At 41.1% G+C, this 16104-nt stretch overlaps 1 protein-coding gene across 6 annotated transcripts in view; it reads left to right on the top strand.

The window, feature by feature from the left end:
• The window catches only part of nsd1a (nuclear receptor binding SET domain protein 1a), a 322813-nt gene that overhangs the window by 236412 nt on the left and 70297 nt on the right, over nt 1–16104 (top strand). For 4 of the 6 annotated variants that reach the window (XM_060836973.1, XM_060836970.1, XM_060836972.1 and 1 more), the window contains one exon: nt 9446–12349. In XM_060836973.1, the coding sequence (XP_060692956.1) occupies nt 9446–9711 (266 nt within the window). In that variant the 3' untranslated portion in view covers nt 9712–12349. Of the gene's footprint in view, nt 1–9445; nt 12350–16104 lie in introns of those variants that run through there. The other 2 variants (XR_009645526.1, XR_009645527.1) reach the window with 1 other exon arrangement.

Below are 16104 nucleotides of genomic sequence, written 5' to 3'. Positions count from 1 at the left end.
TTTACAACCACTACACCCCTCCCCATCCGAGTCCAAGGAGATAGTCTGGCTCTTTCTCTTATAGCTCCTGCTGGTGCGTTTTAGCGCTAAGTCAGGTTTCTCTGACTCTACCTTGGGTATGGGCAGCGTGTAATGCACAATAGCTCACTTCTTGCACCTAAAGCATCTCACAAGAAATTCATTCTTCTCTTCAGGCCACAAAACAGTGACATCCACCATGTCCATCTCAGATTTCAAGGTTTTTTCATGCTTGACAGAGGGGGCAAACCCATGGTGCCCCCAGCATTTCTAACTGTTTTGAGGAGCCAGGCATATTTTGCTCCTGACCCATTTGCAAGGTTGCAGCTTTCATAGGGTCCACGTGCTTGTTCAGGACCCTTGCACCTACCAGAACTTTATATGTCACTAGACTCGACCTCTGTTTGATCAGACCTCTTACCCATGGTTTTTACGCCAAACTTCGTCCCCTAAAGTAAGCAGCTTCTCTCGCTTGATTCAAGCATTGGTATTCCTGATGCTGTTTCACCCTCACCCTCCCAAGCCCAGGAAGATCATATTTAATCTAGTGTGAAGTCTTCTCCACATCAGTAACTCTGCTGGAACAATCCCCAGAGTTCCATGAGAGGTAGTCCTATAATCAAATAAGAACCCAGACAGTTTGATATCTAGTGAAGCTGGAGATTGTTTCTTTAAGTCTGTCTTCAAACTTTGGGCTGTCAGATCATTGGACAATGGATGGTATAGATCTATCCTTGTATGTCAAATGCCATTTGACTTTAGGAAATATTCAAATTCCCTGCTGATAAACAATGGCCCGTTACCTGTGACCATTGAAATAACTCCACCAAGACTGGTATCCCGTCATCAAGTCACCCTTTATGTAGAAGGTCCTGATACTGATCCAGCTGTCTCAGTCTGCTGTCAGAATGTCAGGATGTCTGACACTCCTATTTATTTTTTTTGGGCAATGCTCACCTGGTTTTAATTTTTTTTTTCTTCTTTTTTTTATTATTAACCCTCACACTACCGCCTAACTGCGGTAGTGCTTATTATTTTTATCCCCAGCACCCATGGTGTATGTGTGCAGGTGTGAGACACAGTGAGAGACAAGGTGTACAAATCTTTATTCAATTTCCACCACCAGGAAAAGTAGGAAAAACACCCGAGTGGCCTGTGACAAGCAGTGCCCTTCACATCGAAGGGCAATGCTGTGTGAACAAACAGTGAAGGGGAGGGCAGGGACTAAATCAAAATAGAGTTGGAGGGGGAAATGACGCACTCCACTCCCTGGGGCGCCCACCTCTCCCTGAACAACTCCAGGGTGTTGGTGGACACCGCGTTCTCCTTCTCCAGAGACAACCGGGCTCTAACATTCCTGTTCTTTTTTTTCTTTTTTCTTTTTCACAGTGAGAGACAAGGTGTACAAATCTTTATTCAATTTCCACCACCAGGAAAAGTAGAAAAACACCCGAGTGGCCTGTGACAAGCAGTGCCCTTCACATCAAAGGGCAATGCTGTGTGATCAAAACAGTGAAGGGGAGGGCAGGGACTAAATCAAAATAGAGTTGGAGGGGGAAATGATGCACTCCACTCCCCGCGGCGCCCACCTCTCCCTGAACAACTCCAGGGTGTTGGTGGACACCGCGTGCTCCTTCTCCAAGGACACCCGGGCCCTAACGTAACCGCGGAAGAGGGGCAGGCAGTCGGCCCTAACGACCCCCTCCACGGCCCGCTGCCTGGACCTGTTTATGGCCAGTTTGGCCAGGCCCAGGAGCAGACCCACGAGGAGGTCTTCAGACCTGCCCTCCCTCCTCCGCACCGGGTGCCCGAAGATCAGGAGCGTGGGACTGAAGTGCAACTAAAAGCAGAGGAGGGATACATCGGTTTTTATCTGTCAGCCAGGGCTGCCTGATTGAACCAGATTAACAGCACCAACCGGGGAAGTCATATTCTTATAAGGTCCACCTGGCTGACCTTTTTACAACCACTACACCCCTCCCCATCCGAGTCCAAGGAGATAGTCTGGCTCTTTCTCTTATAGCTCCTGCTGGTGCGTTTTAGCGCTAAGTCAGGTTTCTCTGACTCTACCTTGGGTATGGGCAGCGTGTAATGCACAATAGCTCACTTCTTGCACCTAAAGCGTCTCACAAGAAATTCATTCTTCTCTTCAGGCCACAAAACAGTGACATCCACCATGTCCATCTCAGATTTCAAGGTTTTTTCATGCTTGACAGAGGGGGCAAACCCATGGTGCCCCCAGCATTTCTAACTGTTTTGAGGAGCCAGGCATATTTTGCTCCTGACCCATTTGCAAGGTTGCAGCTTTCATAGGGTCCACGTGCTTGTTCAGGACCCTTGCACCTACCTGAACTTTATATGTCACTAGACTCGACCTCTGTTTGATCAGACCTCTTACCCATGGTTTTTACGCCAAACTTCGTCCCCTAAAGTAAGCAGCTTCTCTCGCTTGATTCAAGCATTGGTATTCCTGATGCTGTTTCACCCTCACCCTCCCAAGCCCAGGAAGATCATATTTAATCTAGTGTGAAGTCTTCTCCACATCAGTAACTCTGCTGGAACAATCCCCAGAGTTCCATGAGAGGTAGTCCTATAATCAAATAAGAACCCAGACAGTTTGATATCTAGTGAAGCTGGAGATTGTTTCTTTAAGTCTGTCTTCAAACTTTGGGCTGTCAGATCATTGGACAATGGATGGTATAGATCTATCCTTGTATGTCAAATGCCATTTGACTTTAGGAAATATTCAAATTCCCTGCTGATAAACAATGGCCCGTTACCTGTGACCATTGAAATAACTCCACCAAGACTGGTATCCCGTCATCAAGTCACCCTTTATGTAGAAGGTCCTGATACTGATCCAGCTGTCTCAGTCTGCTGTCAGAATGTCAGGATGTCTGACACTCCTATTTATTTTTTTTGGGCAATGCTCACCTGGTTTTAATTTTTTTTTTCTTCTCTTTTTTTATTATTAACCCTCACACTACCGCCTAACTGCGGTAGTGCTTATTATTTTTATCCCCAGCACCCATGGTGTATGTGTGCAGGTGTGAGACACAGTGAGAGACAAGGTGTACAAATCTTTATTCAATTTCCACCACCAGGAAAAGTAGGAAAAACACCCGAGTGGCCTGTGACAAGCAGTGCCCTTCACATCGAAGGGCAATGCTGTGTGAACAAACAGTGAAGGGGAGGGCAGGGACTAAATCAAAATAGAGTTGGAGGGGGAAATGACGCACTCCACTCCCTGGGGCGCCCACCTCTCCCTGAACAACTCCAGGGTGTTGGTGGACACCGCGTTCTCCTTCTCCAGAGACAACCGGGCTCTAACATTCCTGTTCTTTTTTTTCTTTTTTCTTTTTCACAGTGAGAGACAAGGTGTACAAATCTTTATTCAATTTCCACCACCAGGAAAAGTAGAAAAACACCCGAATGGCCTGTGACAAGCAGTGCCCTTCACATCAAAGGGCAATGCTGTGTGATCAAAACAGTGAAGGGGAGGGCAGGGACTAAATCAAAATAGAGTTGGAGGGGGAAATGATGCACTCCACTCCCCGCGGCGCCCACCTCTCCCTGAACAACTCCAGGGTGTTGGTGGACACCGCGTGCTCCTTCTCCAAGGACACCCGGGCCCTAACGTAACCGCGGAAGAGGGGCAGGCAGTCGGCCCTAACGACCCCCTCCACGGCCCGCTGCCTGGACCTGTTTATGGCCAGTTTGGCCAGGCCCAGGAGCAGACCCACGAGGAGGTCTTCAGACCTGCCCTCCCTCCTCCGCACCGGGTGCCCGAAGATCAGGAGCGTGGGACTGAAGTGCAACTAAAAGCAGAGGAGGGATACATCGGTTTTTATCTGTCAGCCAGGGCTGCCTGATTGAACCAGATTAACAGCACCAACCGGGGAAGTCATATTCTTATAAGGTCCACCTGGCTGACCTTTTTACAACCACTACACCCCTCCCCATCCGAGTCCAAGGAGATAGTCTGGCTCTTTCTCTTATAGCTCCTGCTGGTGCGTTTTAGCGCTAAGTCAGGTTTCTCTGACTCTACCTTGGGTATGGGCAGCGTGTAATGCACAATAGCTCACTTCTTGCACCTAAAGCGTCTCACAAGAAATTCATTCTTCTCTTCAGGCCACAAAACAGTGACATCCACCATGTCCATCTCAGATTTCAAGGTTTTTTCATGCTTGACAGAGGGGGCAAACCCATGGTGCCCCCAGCATTTCTAACTGTTTTGAGGAGCCAGGCATATTTTGCTCCTGACCCATTTGCAAGGTTGCAGCTTTCATAGGGTCCACGTGCTTGTTCAGGACCCTTGCACCTACCTGAACTTTATATGTCACTAGACTCGACCTCTGTTTGATCAGACCTCTTACCCATGGTTTTTACGCCAAACTTCGTCCCCTAAAGTAAGCAGCTTCTCTCGCTTGATTCAAGCATTGGTATTCCTGATGCTGTTTCACCCTCACCCTCCCAAGCCCAGGAAGATCATATTTAATCTAGTGTGAAGTCTTCTCCACATCAGTAACTCTGCTGGAACAATCCCCAGAGTTCCATGAGAGGTAGTCCTATAATCAAATAAGAACCCAGACAGTTTGATATCTAGTGAAGCTGGAGATTGTTTCTTTAAGTCTGTCTTCAAACTTTGGGCTGTCAGATCATTGGACAATGGATGGTATAGATCTATCCTTGTATGTCAAATGCCATTTGACTTTAGGAAATATTCAAATTCCCTGCTGATAAACAATGGCCCGTTACCTGTGACCATTGAAATAACTCCACCAAGACTGGTATCCCGTCATCAAGTCACCCTTTATGTAGAAGGTCCTGATACTGATCCAGCTGTCTCAGTCTGCTGTCAGAATGTCAGGATGTCTGACACTCCTATTTATATCTTTCAGCCAAGGCTCACTGATTGGACCAGATGAACAGCCCCACTCAGGGCTCATATTTTATGAGGTGCACCTGGCTGACCTTGTTATAGTTACTACAGGCCATGACTTCGCTGTATTGGATTTGTCTGTTTCTTATGTCCATGAAATACTTGGCTAGTTTTACACATTGCTGGATATGTGTCAGTATTGTAGCTATTTGAGAACAGCTTGGCTAAGGGAGTAGCAATTCCTGGAGCAGACGTCTGCAGGCCTATTGTCAGAATGCTATCAGAGCTAACAGTCTTTTGTAGTGTCCAGGTATCATGATACCACATGGAGTAAATTGAATTTGCTGAAAACTAGCATCTTTGGAGGTGTATGGAAGAGACTGGATCATTCACACAGCACTTCTGGCTGACGATAAAGTTGCAGATGCTTCAGATTTATTTTTTGCACCCTCATCATTGAGCATGGAGATATTTGTGGAGGTTATTGAATCACCTAGTCCTCTCTCTCTCTCTCTCACTTGGTGCTAGTGCCATTTGGCATGCACAGATTCCAGTGTTGCAATCTTCACCAAGCTGCTAGCTCAATTTTCAGTATGCTTAGTGCTGCTCCTGGCTTGCCCTCCTGCAGTTTTCATTGAACCAGAGTTGATCCCTGGTTATGTAGAGTATATGATTATGCCAGGTCATAGGTTGCAGGTTGTGTTGATACAACACTGCTATTGATGATGGCTCACAATGCCTCACGGATGTTCAGTGTTGAGTTTCTCGGTCTGTTTGAAATCTATCCCATTTAGCGTGCAGATAGTGCCACACCATAAGATGGATGGTATTCTCCATGTAAAGATGGGAAGTCATCTCCCCAAAGACCACGAGATAGTCATAATCACAGAGATGTACAGCACGGAAACTGACCTTTTGGTCCAACTCGTCCATGCCAACCAGATATCCCAATCCAGTCAGTCCTACCTGCCAGCACTTGGGCAATATCACTCTAAATCCTTCCAATTCATGTACCCATCCAGATGCCTTTTAAATGTTGCAATTGTACTAGCCTCCACCACTTCCTCTGGCAGCTCATTCCATACACGTACCACCCTCTGAGTGAAAATGTTGCCTCTTAGGTCTCTTTTATATCTTTTCCTTCTCATCCTAAACCTATGCCCTCTAGTTCTGGACTCCTCCACCCCAGGGAAAAGACTTTAAAATCTGATTGAAGATTTGTAGCTCGGGTATCCGTTGTTGTGGTTCTGCTCGCCGAGCTGGAAGTTTTTGCTGCAAACGTTTCGTTCCCTGGCTAGGGAACATCATCAGTGCTGTTGGAGCCTCGTGTGAAGCGCTGCTTTGATGTTTCTTCCGGTATTTAAATAGCTAGGTATCCCTAGCCAGGGAACGAAACGTTTGCAGCAAAAACTTCCAGCTCGGCGAGCAGAACCACAACAACGGAAAAGACTTTGTCTATTTATCCTATCCACGCCCCTCATGATCTTGGAAACCTCTATAAGGTCACCCCTCAGCCTCCGGTGCTCTAGGGAAAACAGCCCCAGCCTATTCAGCCTCTCCCTATAGCTCGAATCCTCCAACCCTAACAACATCCTTATGAATTTTTTCTCAACCCTTTCAAGTTTCACAATCTCTTTCCGATAGGAAGGAGACCAGAATTGCACGCAATATTCCAACAGTGGCCTAACCAATGCTCTGTACAGCCGCAACATGACCTCCCAACTCGTGTACTCAATACTCTGACCAATAAAGGAAAGCATACCAAACGCCTTCTTCACTATCTTATCTACCTGCGACTCCACTTTCAAGGAGCTGTGAATCTGCAAGGTCTCTTTGTTCAGCAACACTCTGTAGGACCTTACCATTAAGTGTATAAGTCCTGCCAAGATTTGCTTTCCCAAAATGCAACACTTCACATTTAACTAAATTAAACACCATATGCCACCTCTCATCCCATTGGCTCTTCTGATCAAGATCCTGTTGTAATCTGAGGCAACCTTCTTCATTGTCCACTACACCTCCAATTTTGGTGTCATCTGCAAGCTTACTAACTGTACCTCGTATGCTCCCATCCAAATCATTTATATAAATGATGAAACATAGTGGACCCAGCACCAAGCCTTGTGACACTCCACTGGTCAGGCCTCCAGTCTGAAAAACAACCCTCCATCAGCACCCCCTGTCTTCTGCCTTTGAGCCAGTTCTGTATCCAAATGGCTAGTTTTCCTTGTATTCCATGAAATCTAACTTTGCTCACCAGTCTTCCATGGGAAACCTTGTCAAATGCCTTACTGAAGTCCATATAGATCACATCTACTACTCTGCCCTCATCAATCCTCTTTGTTGCTTCTTCAAAAAACTCAATCAAGTTTGTGAGACATGATTTCCCATGCATAAAGCCATGTTGACTGTTCCTGATCAGTCCTTGCCTTTCCAAATACATGTACCTCCTGTCCCTCAGGATTCCCTCCAACAACTTGCCCACCACCGAGGTCAGGCTCACTGGTCTCTAGTTCCTTGGCTTGTCCTTACCACCTTTCTTAAACAGTGGCACCACATTAGCCAACCTCCAGTCTTCCTACACCTCACCTGTGACTATCGATGATACAAATATCCCAGTAAGAGACCCAGCAATCACTTACCTATCTTCCCACAGAGTTCTAGGTTATACCTGATTAGGTTCTGGGGATTTATTCATTTTTATGCATTTCAAGACATCCAGCACTTCCTTCTCTGTAATATGGACATTTTTCAAGATGTCACCATCTATTTCCCTACATTCTGTATCTTCCATGTCATTTTTCACAGTAAATACTGATGCAAAATACTCGTTTAGTATCTGCCCCATCTCCTGCAGCTTCACACAAAGGCCTTCTTGCTGATCTTTGAGGGGCCCTGTTCTCTCCCTCATTACCCTTTTGTCCTTTAATGTATTTGTAAAAACCCTTTGGATTCTCCTTAACTCTACTTGTCAAAGCTATCTCATGTCCCCTTTTTGCTCTCCTGATTTCTCTCTTAAGTGTACTCCTACTGCCTTTATAGTCTTCTAAGGATTCACTCAAGCTATACCTGACATATGCTTCCTTCTTTTTCTTAACCAAACCCTCAATTTCTTTAGTCATCCAGCATTCCCTTTCACCCTAACAGGAATATACTTTCTTTGGATTCTCGTAATCTCATTTCTGAAGGCTTCCCATTTTCCCATCATCCTTTTATCTGTGCCCAAATAGCTTTTGAAAGTTCTTGCCTAATACCATCAAAATTGACCTTCCTCCAATTTAGAACTTCAACTTTTAGATCTGGTCTATCCTCTTCCATCACTATCTTAAAACTAATAGAACTATGGTCATTGGTCCCAAAGTGCTCCCCCACTGACATCTCAGTCACCTGCCATGCCTTATTTCCCAAGAATAGGTCAAGTTTTGCACCTTCTCTAGTGGGATGGTCAGTTCTACCACTATTGTCATGGACAAATACATCTGGGATAGACAGACTGGTGAGGAGGAGATCAAAAATGCTTTACCTTCTAGTTAATTAATTTACCATCTACCATAGACTCAGCTTTGTTCTTTAAAACTTGGCCAGTTCAATTAGTAGTGATGTTGCTGAGACCACTCTTCGTAATGGATGGTGAAATTCCCCACCCAGAATACATTCTGTACCCTTGCTGCTTTAAGTGCTTCCTCCAAGTAGTGCTCAACATAGAGGAGCATTTGTTCATCAACTGAGTGGTGGGTTTGTCCTATGTGTGGTATTTGGTAGGAGGTTTCCTTGTCTGTGTTTGAGATAGTGCCATGAAACATCATGGGGTCCAGTGTCTATGTTAATGAAAACTCCCTCCCTCCAGTATAACACTGTGCTGTCACCTCCGTTGATGGCAGTGATGTATCTGGGATGTATTCTGAGAGGTATGATTGTGTGTGTGTGACTGTCAGGCTGTTGCTTGACCAATCCATGCAGCATGTTTCCCAATTTTGGCATTATCTTACCAATGTTAGTAAAGAGGACATTCCAGATTCATTGGGGCTTAGTTTGCCATTGTTTTTTCTGTTCCCTAGGCCAATAACATGTGGTCTGTGCTGTTTTATTTCTGTTGAATAAGTTTTGATTTGGTACTTGGTAGGCTGTTTCAGAGTCAACAACATTGCTGTGGGTCTGGAGTCCCATATAAAGCAAGACTAGATAAGAAAAGATTTTCTTCCCTAAAGGTCATTCATAAACCAGATGGATGTTTAAGACAACCTACAATGATTTGTCATCGTCATGAGACTTTTAAATCCAGATTTTTAAGAAAATTCATGCAGATCCCCAGAAAATGTAAGAGTTCAACAGAATCTTTGAACAAAATTATTGTTACTGATGCAGATTTTTAGAAGAAACAAGATTCCTATTTATTTTTGTTTAACTAAACACTGTTTACAATATTAAATGTGTTATACAAACATAAGTTGTTGATATTGTGCAGTATTATTGTTGGTGCACAACATGATGAAAACTGTGCCTTCCTGCTGAAGATTGATGATTTTTTTTATGTTTTGCAAATAGGTAAATGGGAATGTCCGTGGCATCAGTGTGATGTGTGTGGAAAAGAGGCAGTCTCTTTCTGTGAACTGTGCCCCAGTTCTTTCTGCATGGACCATAGGGATGGAGCTCTCTTCATCTCCAAACTTGATGGCCGACTTAGCTGTAATGAACATGATCCATGTGGCCCTGTTCCTTTGGAACCTGGAGAAATAAGAGAGATTATGCCACCACCCAGCAAACATGTATTACAGACCTTGCAACCATCAGATTCCACACACATTCGATGAATGGAGTGTCCGTTTATGGTGTGCCTCTGACAGGAGCTTTATTAAGAAAAGTGAAAAGCTGCCTTCCTTTCAGTAGAAGACAGATATTCAAACTGAATGTGAGTGTGCGTGTGTGTCTGTGTATACATATGGGTGGAGTCAACTTAGTTCACAAATGCAAGGTGCATAATTTCCAGTAACCAGTAGGTTATTCATATTGAGTAAAATGAACTTGAACATGTAGAAAATTGAACCATGTGCTCCTCTTCTCAATATCTTTAGCACAATTATACATGGATTTATACCTGAGGCATACAACTGGCATGCTCAGGTCCACACAGGAATTCCAGTTAAGTCTACTGCAAGGCCAGTTATTTTCAGACCTCAATGAGCTTAGTTATGTGTAGGTTTTTTAATATGATGTACAATGATGCTCACATAACACCGGATTAGAAACTTCATCTGGCATGTTTCTGACATTGAACGCTCAGTCTAATTCCACACCTAGAAGTAGGAGATCACTGAAAGGAGTAGTTGCTATTTGCTATAATGAATGCATCTTGTTGGCTTGTAAGGTCAGTTAATTGAGTAAGTCTTCTTCCAAGCACTTGTTCAACAATAACCGAATAGTGAGCCTTCATTAAAATTGATAAATGAACATTGATATTTACTATGATTCAGAATGATTGGCAGAAGTATTTGGTATGATGTGCTGGAACGTTGTCATTTTACCTCCAGAATGTGAGTTCATATATAATCCAGCTAGAAGAAATGAAAGTTTATCGATATGTTACATGGAATAAAGCTTTATTAGAGCATTATACAACCCTCCAGTACCTGGTCTTGAAACTAGCTCAGACACAGGGAGCAAAGTTCTGAATCAAACAAAGTGTGTTTGAGCATAAAGGTGCAAATCAAGACCAGAATGAAATTGCCTTTGAATTCAGCACTAATTCTTCATCATAGAACTCGCGGCAAATGGAGCTGTAACACTGGCACACTACGTTGCCATACCTAACCTAGGTGTGGATGAGGCACAACAAAAGATGTGATTGCAGTTGCTGTTGGGCCTCAGTCAAAAGGGTACATATTTCCAAAATATAAGTTAACTCTGGAGAATTTTTTTTAAATGTTGATGGAAAGTTAATTGAGCTACTGCATGCTGACAAAACCACAGCCTTGGTGATCAAATGACATGATTTATCTACTGAAGTGTATTTATTTTGCACTAAATATTTGGTGTGTTTTGCTGAGTTGAACTCACTCAGCCTGCTTCAGTCAAACTAACCAGTTGTTGGTAAAAGCACATGCCACTTAACTAAACAATTTTGCTGTCAGTATTTTTTTCAATATTGTCAGTGCTTTTTAATGCAATAACATGCAATTCCTTTGTTTTCCATCTATTTTATTTTCAGTTTTATTTGAATCATTTCAACTCTGACATGTTCACAATGGTCCAGCATTTTAAGAACTAAATTTTATTGGTGTGGCTGCAATCTGTTCACTAGCTCCCCTTTCTGGACAAAGGTCAAACAAACACCAGAAAGTAAGGAAATGTTATCTTTCAACATTCAGAGAACGTGTTTGCAGTGGAAAATTAGAAAAAGAAGGAAATCAAAGTTCCGTAGTCAATCATTCAGTGTGTTGGTCCACCAAGCCTTTCTGAGTGAACTTGAATCTTTTTAACTCAATGCAAGGTCTTTCCATTTGGAAATATGTGTTATTAGATTTTTTAAATCATACATCACCAGCCCTTTTTGCAGCATTTCTTAAATCCTGCAATAATGTTTATCCTGATGAGATTTCAGCAGTCCCTGTTGAGGATGGATGAATGAATAGAGGAGTATGATTACATTAAAAACCCCATTGGTTTTATTATTCTTATGAATAATTTTACTGGGTGTAATCTCTGGATATTGCAGACACAATCCCTCTAGGATTCAGTAATTTCACGATTGATTGTTAGGGTTAACATCACAGATTCAAGTTAAATATTTGAGTGTAGTGGGTTAGATACTTTGAAATCAAGGTTCAGATGTAACCTAGAGTGATGGGGGTGAAAGTTGTCTCTGTCAGTTGATGATAAATCATGGAATGAGTTTGGTCAGTCGAATTTCAGTTGTTGGTGGCTACACAACATTGCCCCTAATTCTATGCTAATTTGCAGTGTTATTCAAGGCTAAAGGATAGCAAAAGATAGCAAAATGTTACATTGGTGAAGTACATTTTGAGTGGTGGCTGCAGTGTATCAGACATTGCAACAGTAACTTCAGTCTTCACCTTATCGTGCAATACATGACATGGAACTGGTTCTAAAAATGGGAAGTATTTCATTCCTCAGCACTAACTTCCCATTTGTTGTCAAATGCAACAGAAGGTAGCATTCAAACATGGCTCTATGCTCAACTTTTCAGTGAAACTCTTGTTTAAAAAGTAGCATTCACTTCTCAGTGCAACAGCAGTTGGAATTCGTATTATCCCACCTACCTGCATCCTTTAAGATCAGTTGGGCATAATATTGAGTGATTCCTGCTAGAAGAATGTTCAATTAACTAAAATGGATTAAAATCTATTCTACAAGTCATTGGCTTGCATTGATGTTTGGTATTCTAGTATGTGCCAGATTTTGTAACTTTTCTACTATTGCATTGGATGTATTTACACTAGCATTGTGATAATAGTGGACCTATTCACAAAATAGTAGTGATGCAAATGCACTTGCATCAAAGATATTCATTCGAAAATAATAAATTTTTAAAAAATTTAACGTGTGCTAGTTGTTGCAACCAGTTCAAGTTGGAGATGTACTATGGTTCTAAAGTTCAGCTAGTGTGCAGTTCTTAACATGTCTCTGCAGTGGTACACTATATTTTCTTCTTTATCTGCCCTTTAATCTCATTACAAATGAGTCAGCTACATATTCCATGATTCTACTGCCAACAGCAAACTCCTAAACTCTGGGACAAAGCACATTGCTCACAGAGGAAACAATGGGGCAAAATTATTTTATTGTTAATAGCTAACCCAAACAGTAGCTATGACAAGAATGGTGATGCCAATCATGAGTCTAATTGACAGAGTCAGTCAGCTAACCACAGGTTTGTGAAGACAGTAGTCTAACTGTTATACTACTCTCTCATCACACATACTTAGCATCTATCATCAAAATAGAATTGCTGCTCCCCAGATAAGTCAATTGATTAAATGGCAAGTGATCGAACCATAATTATTAAGAAGGTCTCAGTTTTGAATTCTGGCCTGTGCCAATCAGTTGATCGTATTGGCAAAGTGATAGTGTACCATTTTTCTGAAACATTTCACTAGATGGCAATTTTTGATAAACATGAAAGAGTTCTTTCTGAAGGTACTCATATGGGTACAAGTGAATAAATGCATCAGTGTTGAAGCTAACTGTAGTTGAATACCTAAGCCACTGACATCATCTTGGATCATTTGAGCAAAGTATTATGGGTACTGGTGCCTGTGGATGAAATAAAACTGGAATAAAAAGAATAAGAAAATGCATTTTTATATACCATAAATGTAGGAAAAGTACTTACAGCATGGAGTACTTGACTCTTGATATTATGCAGTCACAAACCCAGATGGGAAAGAATGCTAATCAAAATGATCGTGTGATGTATTTGTTCTTAAATGCAGTTGTGGAATTACACTTAGTGATGAGCAGATGTAGCACTCTAAAGCTAGTACTTTGGTTTCACCCTATTTTATTCCTGACCTGCTGTCTAGAATTAAGAGTTTGGCATCCACTGTTGTATCTGATTCTTATATGTATGGCTGATTGGAGATCCAAGTAGCTATATTGATATTGTCATTGATACTCTTATGTTCTATTCATTTTAAATGAGTGTGTGTGTATTTCTAAGTAGTTGGAACAGATCTCTAAGACCTGGATAACAACACCAAAATAAAATGCATATCAAAGAAAGGTAGATAGAGGACACACAAGACATCATGTGTTCATCATACACAGTTGTCTTAAATTTCAACCTTTTAATGGCCAGCAAATTTGGTACAGTTTTTATTGGTAATTTGGGCAATATTTACAAACCTACGTTTGATGTAAATTGGAAATCCCTCTTTCATTTTTACAAACGTTTGACAGCAGCCTTAATACTGATATTTGCAGGACAATATTGTTAATTGTGAAATTACTTAAGTTATGATCTTACCTACTTGTTGGAATCCTGACAAAGATATTGAAATTTAATGTCTTGTAGTTTCACTTGATTGTTGTCCTGAAACTCTCTGTTTCTATTCATGAAGACAACTTAAACTGAGTGCTAAAACATTCATGCCTTTGGTAGCATTCCCAGTTACGCACACATGTTGAGCCTTCATGTTGGATTTGGATCATGAATTAACCATCTTTATATGGATGTCTTAAATTGAGTTTATTCAGGTAAATATTAAAAGAAAATCAACTAGTTGCAAGGGAAGACAGGTAAGAATTATTGTAATTTGAATTAAATATTCAAAGCAAGGACACAAACACTATGTTGTAATCAATTTGCTGTTCTTATAAATAAGATTATGGGTATTTGACAGAATATTAAATACACTTATGGTTAGTCCATGTTAGTGTATTATGCAGAAGCTAAGGATTTTTTTTCATTGTGTACTTAGATCCTTAAAAGTAGTACTGGTATATTGCAGAATAGTACTGTCGTTGGACAAGAAATAAAAATATTTACAATGGATAAGGTTATAACAGTAAAACATCCCCTATTTGAGTAATTTGAAGGCAGCCAAGGCTGGAGATGGAGTGCTGTACCTGCAACTAAAATAGGTGTCCTTGGCCGAGGGAGAACTTAGCCATGATCAGGCTTTCTTCACAATCTAGTAATCTGAGTTATCTGTGAGACTGACTTAAGGTTTGATTGGAGCACCCTATATGGTTAATTAAACTCTGTACTCAACAAAACAAAAACAATTTGCAAATGCTAGATGTTTGAAATAAAAACAAACACTTTAACTATCCAGTAGATCAGACAACATCTGTGGAGAGAACTAGAATCAGTTTTCAGGCCACAATGACATTCCTTCAGAGCTCAAAGGCAAGAATTCTTATAAATGATCATTATGATCTGAAACATTAACTCTGTATCATTTCACAGATGCTATCTGGCCTACCAAGTATTTTTAGCATTTTCTGTTTGATATCAGTACTTGCGGTCTAGAAGGACAATTAAGAAATGGCCTTTGGCCGTGGTATAGGACAGTTATCTATGAACAGTGCTCAAGCTAAAGCTATTGACTTCAAGCAAAGAAGAGAAAATTAAAAGTTTGACTAAGCTGAAATGCTAATTTACATTTCTCTCTGCACATGCTACATGACCTGCTGAGTGTCCCCTGAACTATATTTCTAATTTCAGGCTTCCATTACCTGTACAGTTTTGCTTCTTACTTCACTTTTTTTTTAAATCTAGCAATACATCCTCTTTAGGATTTATTCTGAGACATCATTATAAGTTTATTCATATTCTTACTGAGTGTTCCACTCAGTCATCCTTATGTGTTCAGTCACCCTCTGTACCTTCACATTTTCCCTCATTTTCTCCAGATTTATCTCTTACTCCTTAATTAGTACAATAATAACCAATTTCTTATCATGCACTCATTCTGCAATTATTCAGAATTAATAAGATCAATTTCTGAGAACATTTGAAGCTAAGTCACAGAGGAGCCTGTTCCCAACCTTATACACATAGCAAGGATTGCTACATAACAATTAAGAATGAAAACTTTGGATTATGTTTCCAACTCAGAGAGAGGAAGTATTTTTGAGGCATCTGAGGCTATAATAGAAAGTTGTAAAGAAGCAATTTACATATCTAGGGCACTGAACTAATTGTAACTCAAACCACTGCCTGATCCTTTTGATAAGCACTGACTAAAAATTAAATTTTGGTCCTGCATGTTCTATTTTTCCTCAAAGTATTGAGTGAAAGAACGAAATTGTTACCATCATTGCCAATTTCGCTTAAAATTATCTTTTAATATGTAGTTACTGACATGAGAGCTATTGTTTCTATTATGTTTTGATTAAGTCCAGGCATGTTTAAAATTCAAAATTGTAATTAAGCAATAATGCTACTAATGATAATTCTGTATCCTCAAAATAATAATCTGAGATGGTGTTGGCTCTCTTAAGGATAGTTTATAGTGCAGTCATAAAGAAGGCATTTTTAAAAAGATAACTGTTTATGGTAATTGCCTAAAATTTCCCTTATATGTAATAGTAAGGGATCTACAAACATTTAGTGTTTTGGTAAGGACTGGTGTACCAAAATATGGTTATAGAACTGATGTTAGTCCTTTTGAACAAACCATCAGAAAATACAGTATATCAGTCGTTACAGTATCAGGATATCTACTGCACTTGGATATTAT

Source organism: Hemiscyllium ocellatum, chromosome 16 (assembly GCF_020745735.1).
Source record: "Hemiscyllium ocellatum isolate sHemOce1 chromosome 16, sHemOce1.pat.X.cur, whole genome shotgun sequence".
Lineage (NCBI taxonomy): Eukaryota > Metazoa > Chordata > Chondrichthyes > Orectolobiformes > Hemiscylliidae > Hemiscyllium > Hemiscyllium ocellatum.
Note: the sequence above shows the minus strand (reverse complement) of the source record. Positions and strands in the feature narration are given on the sequence as shown.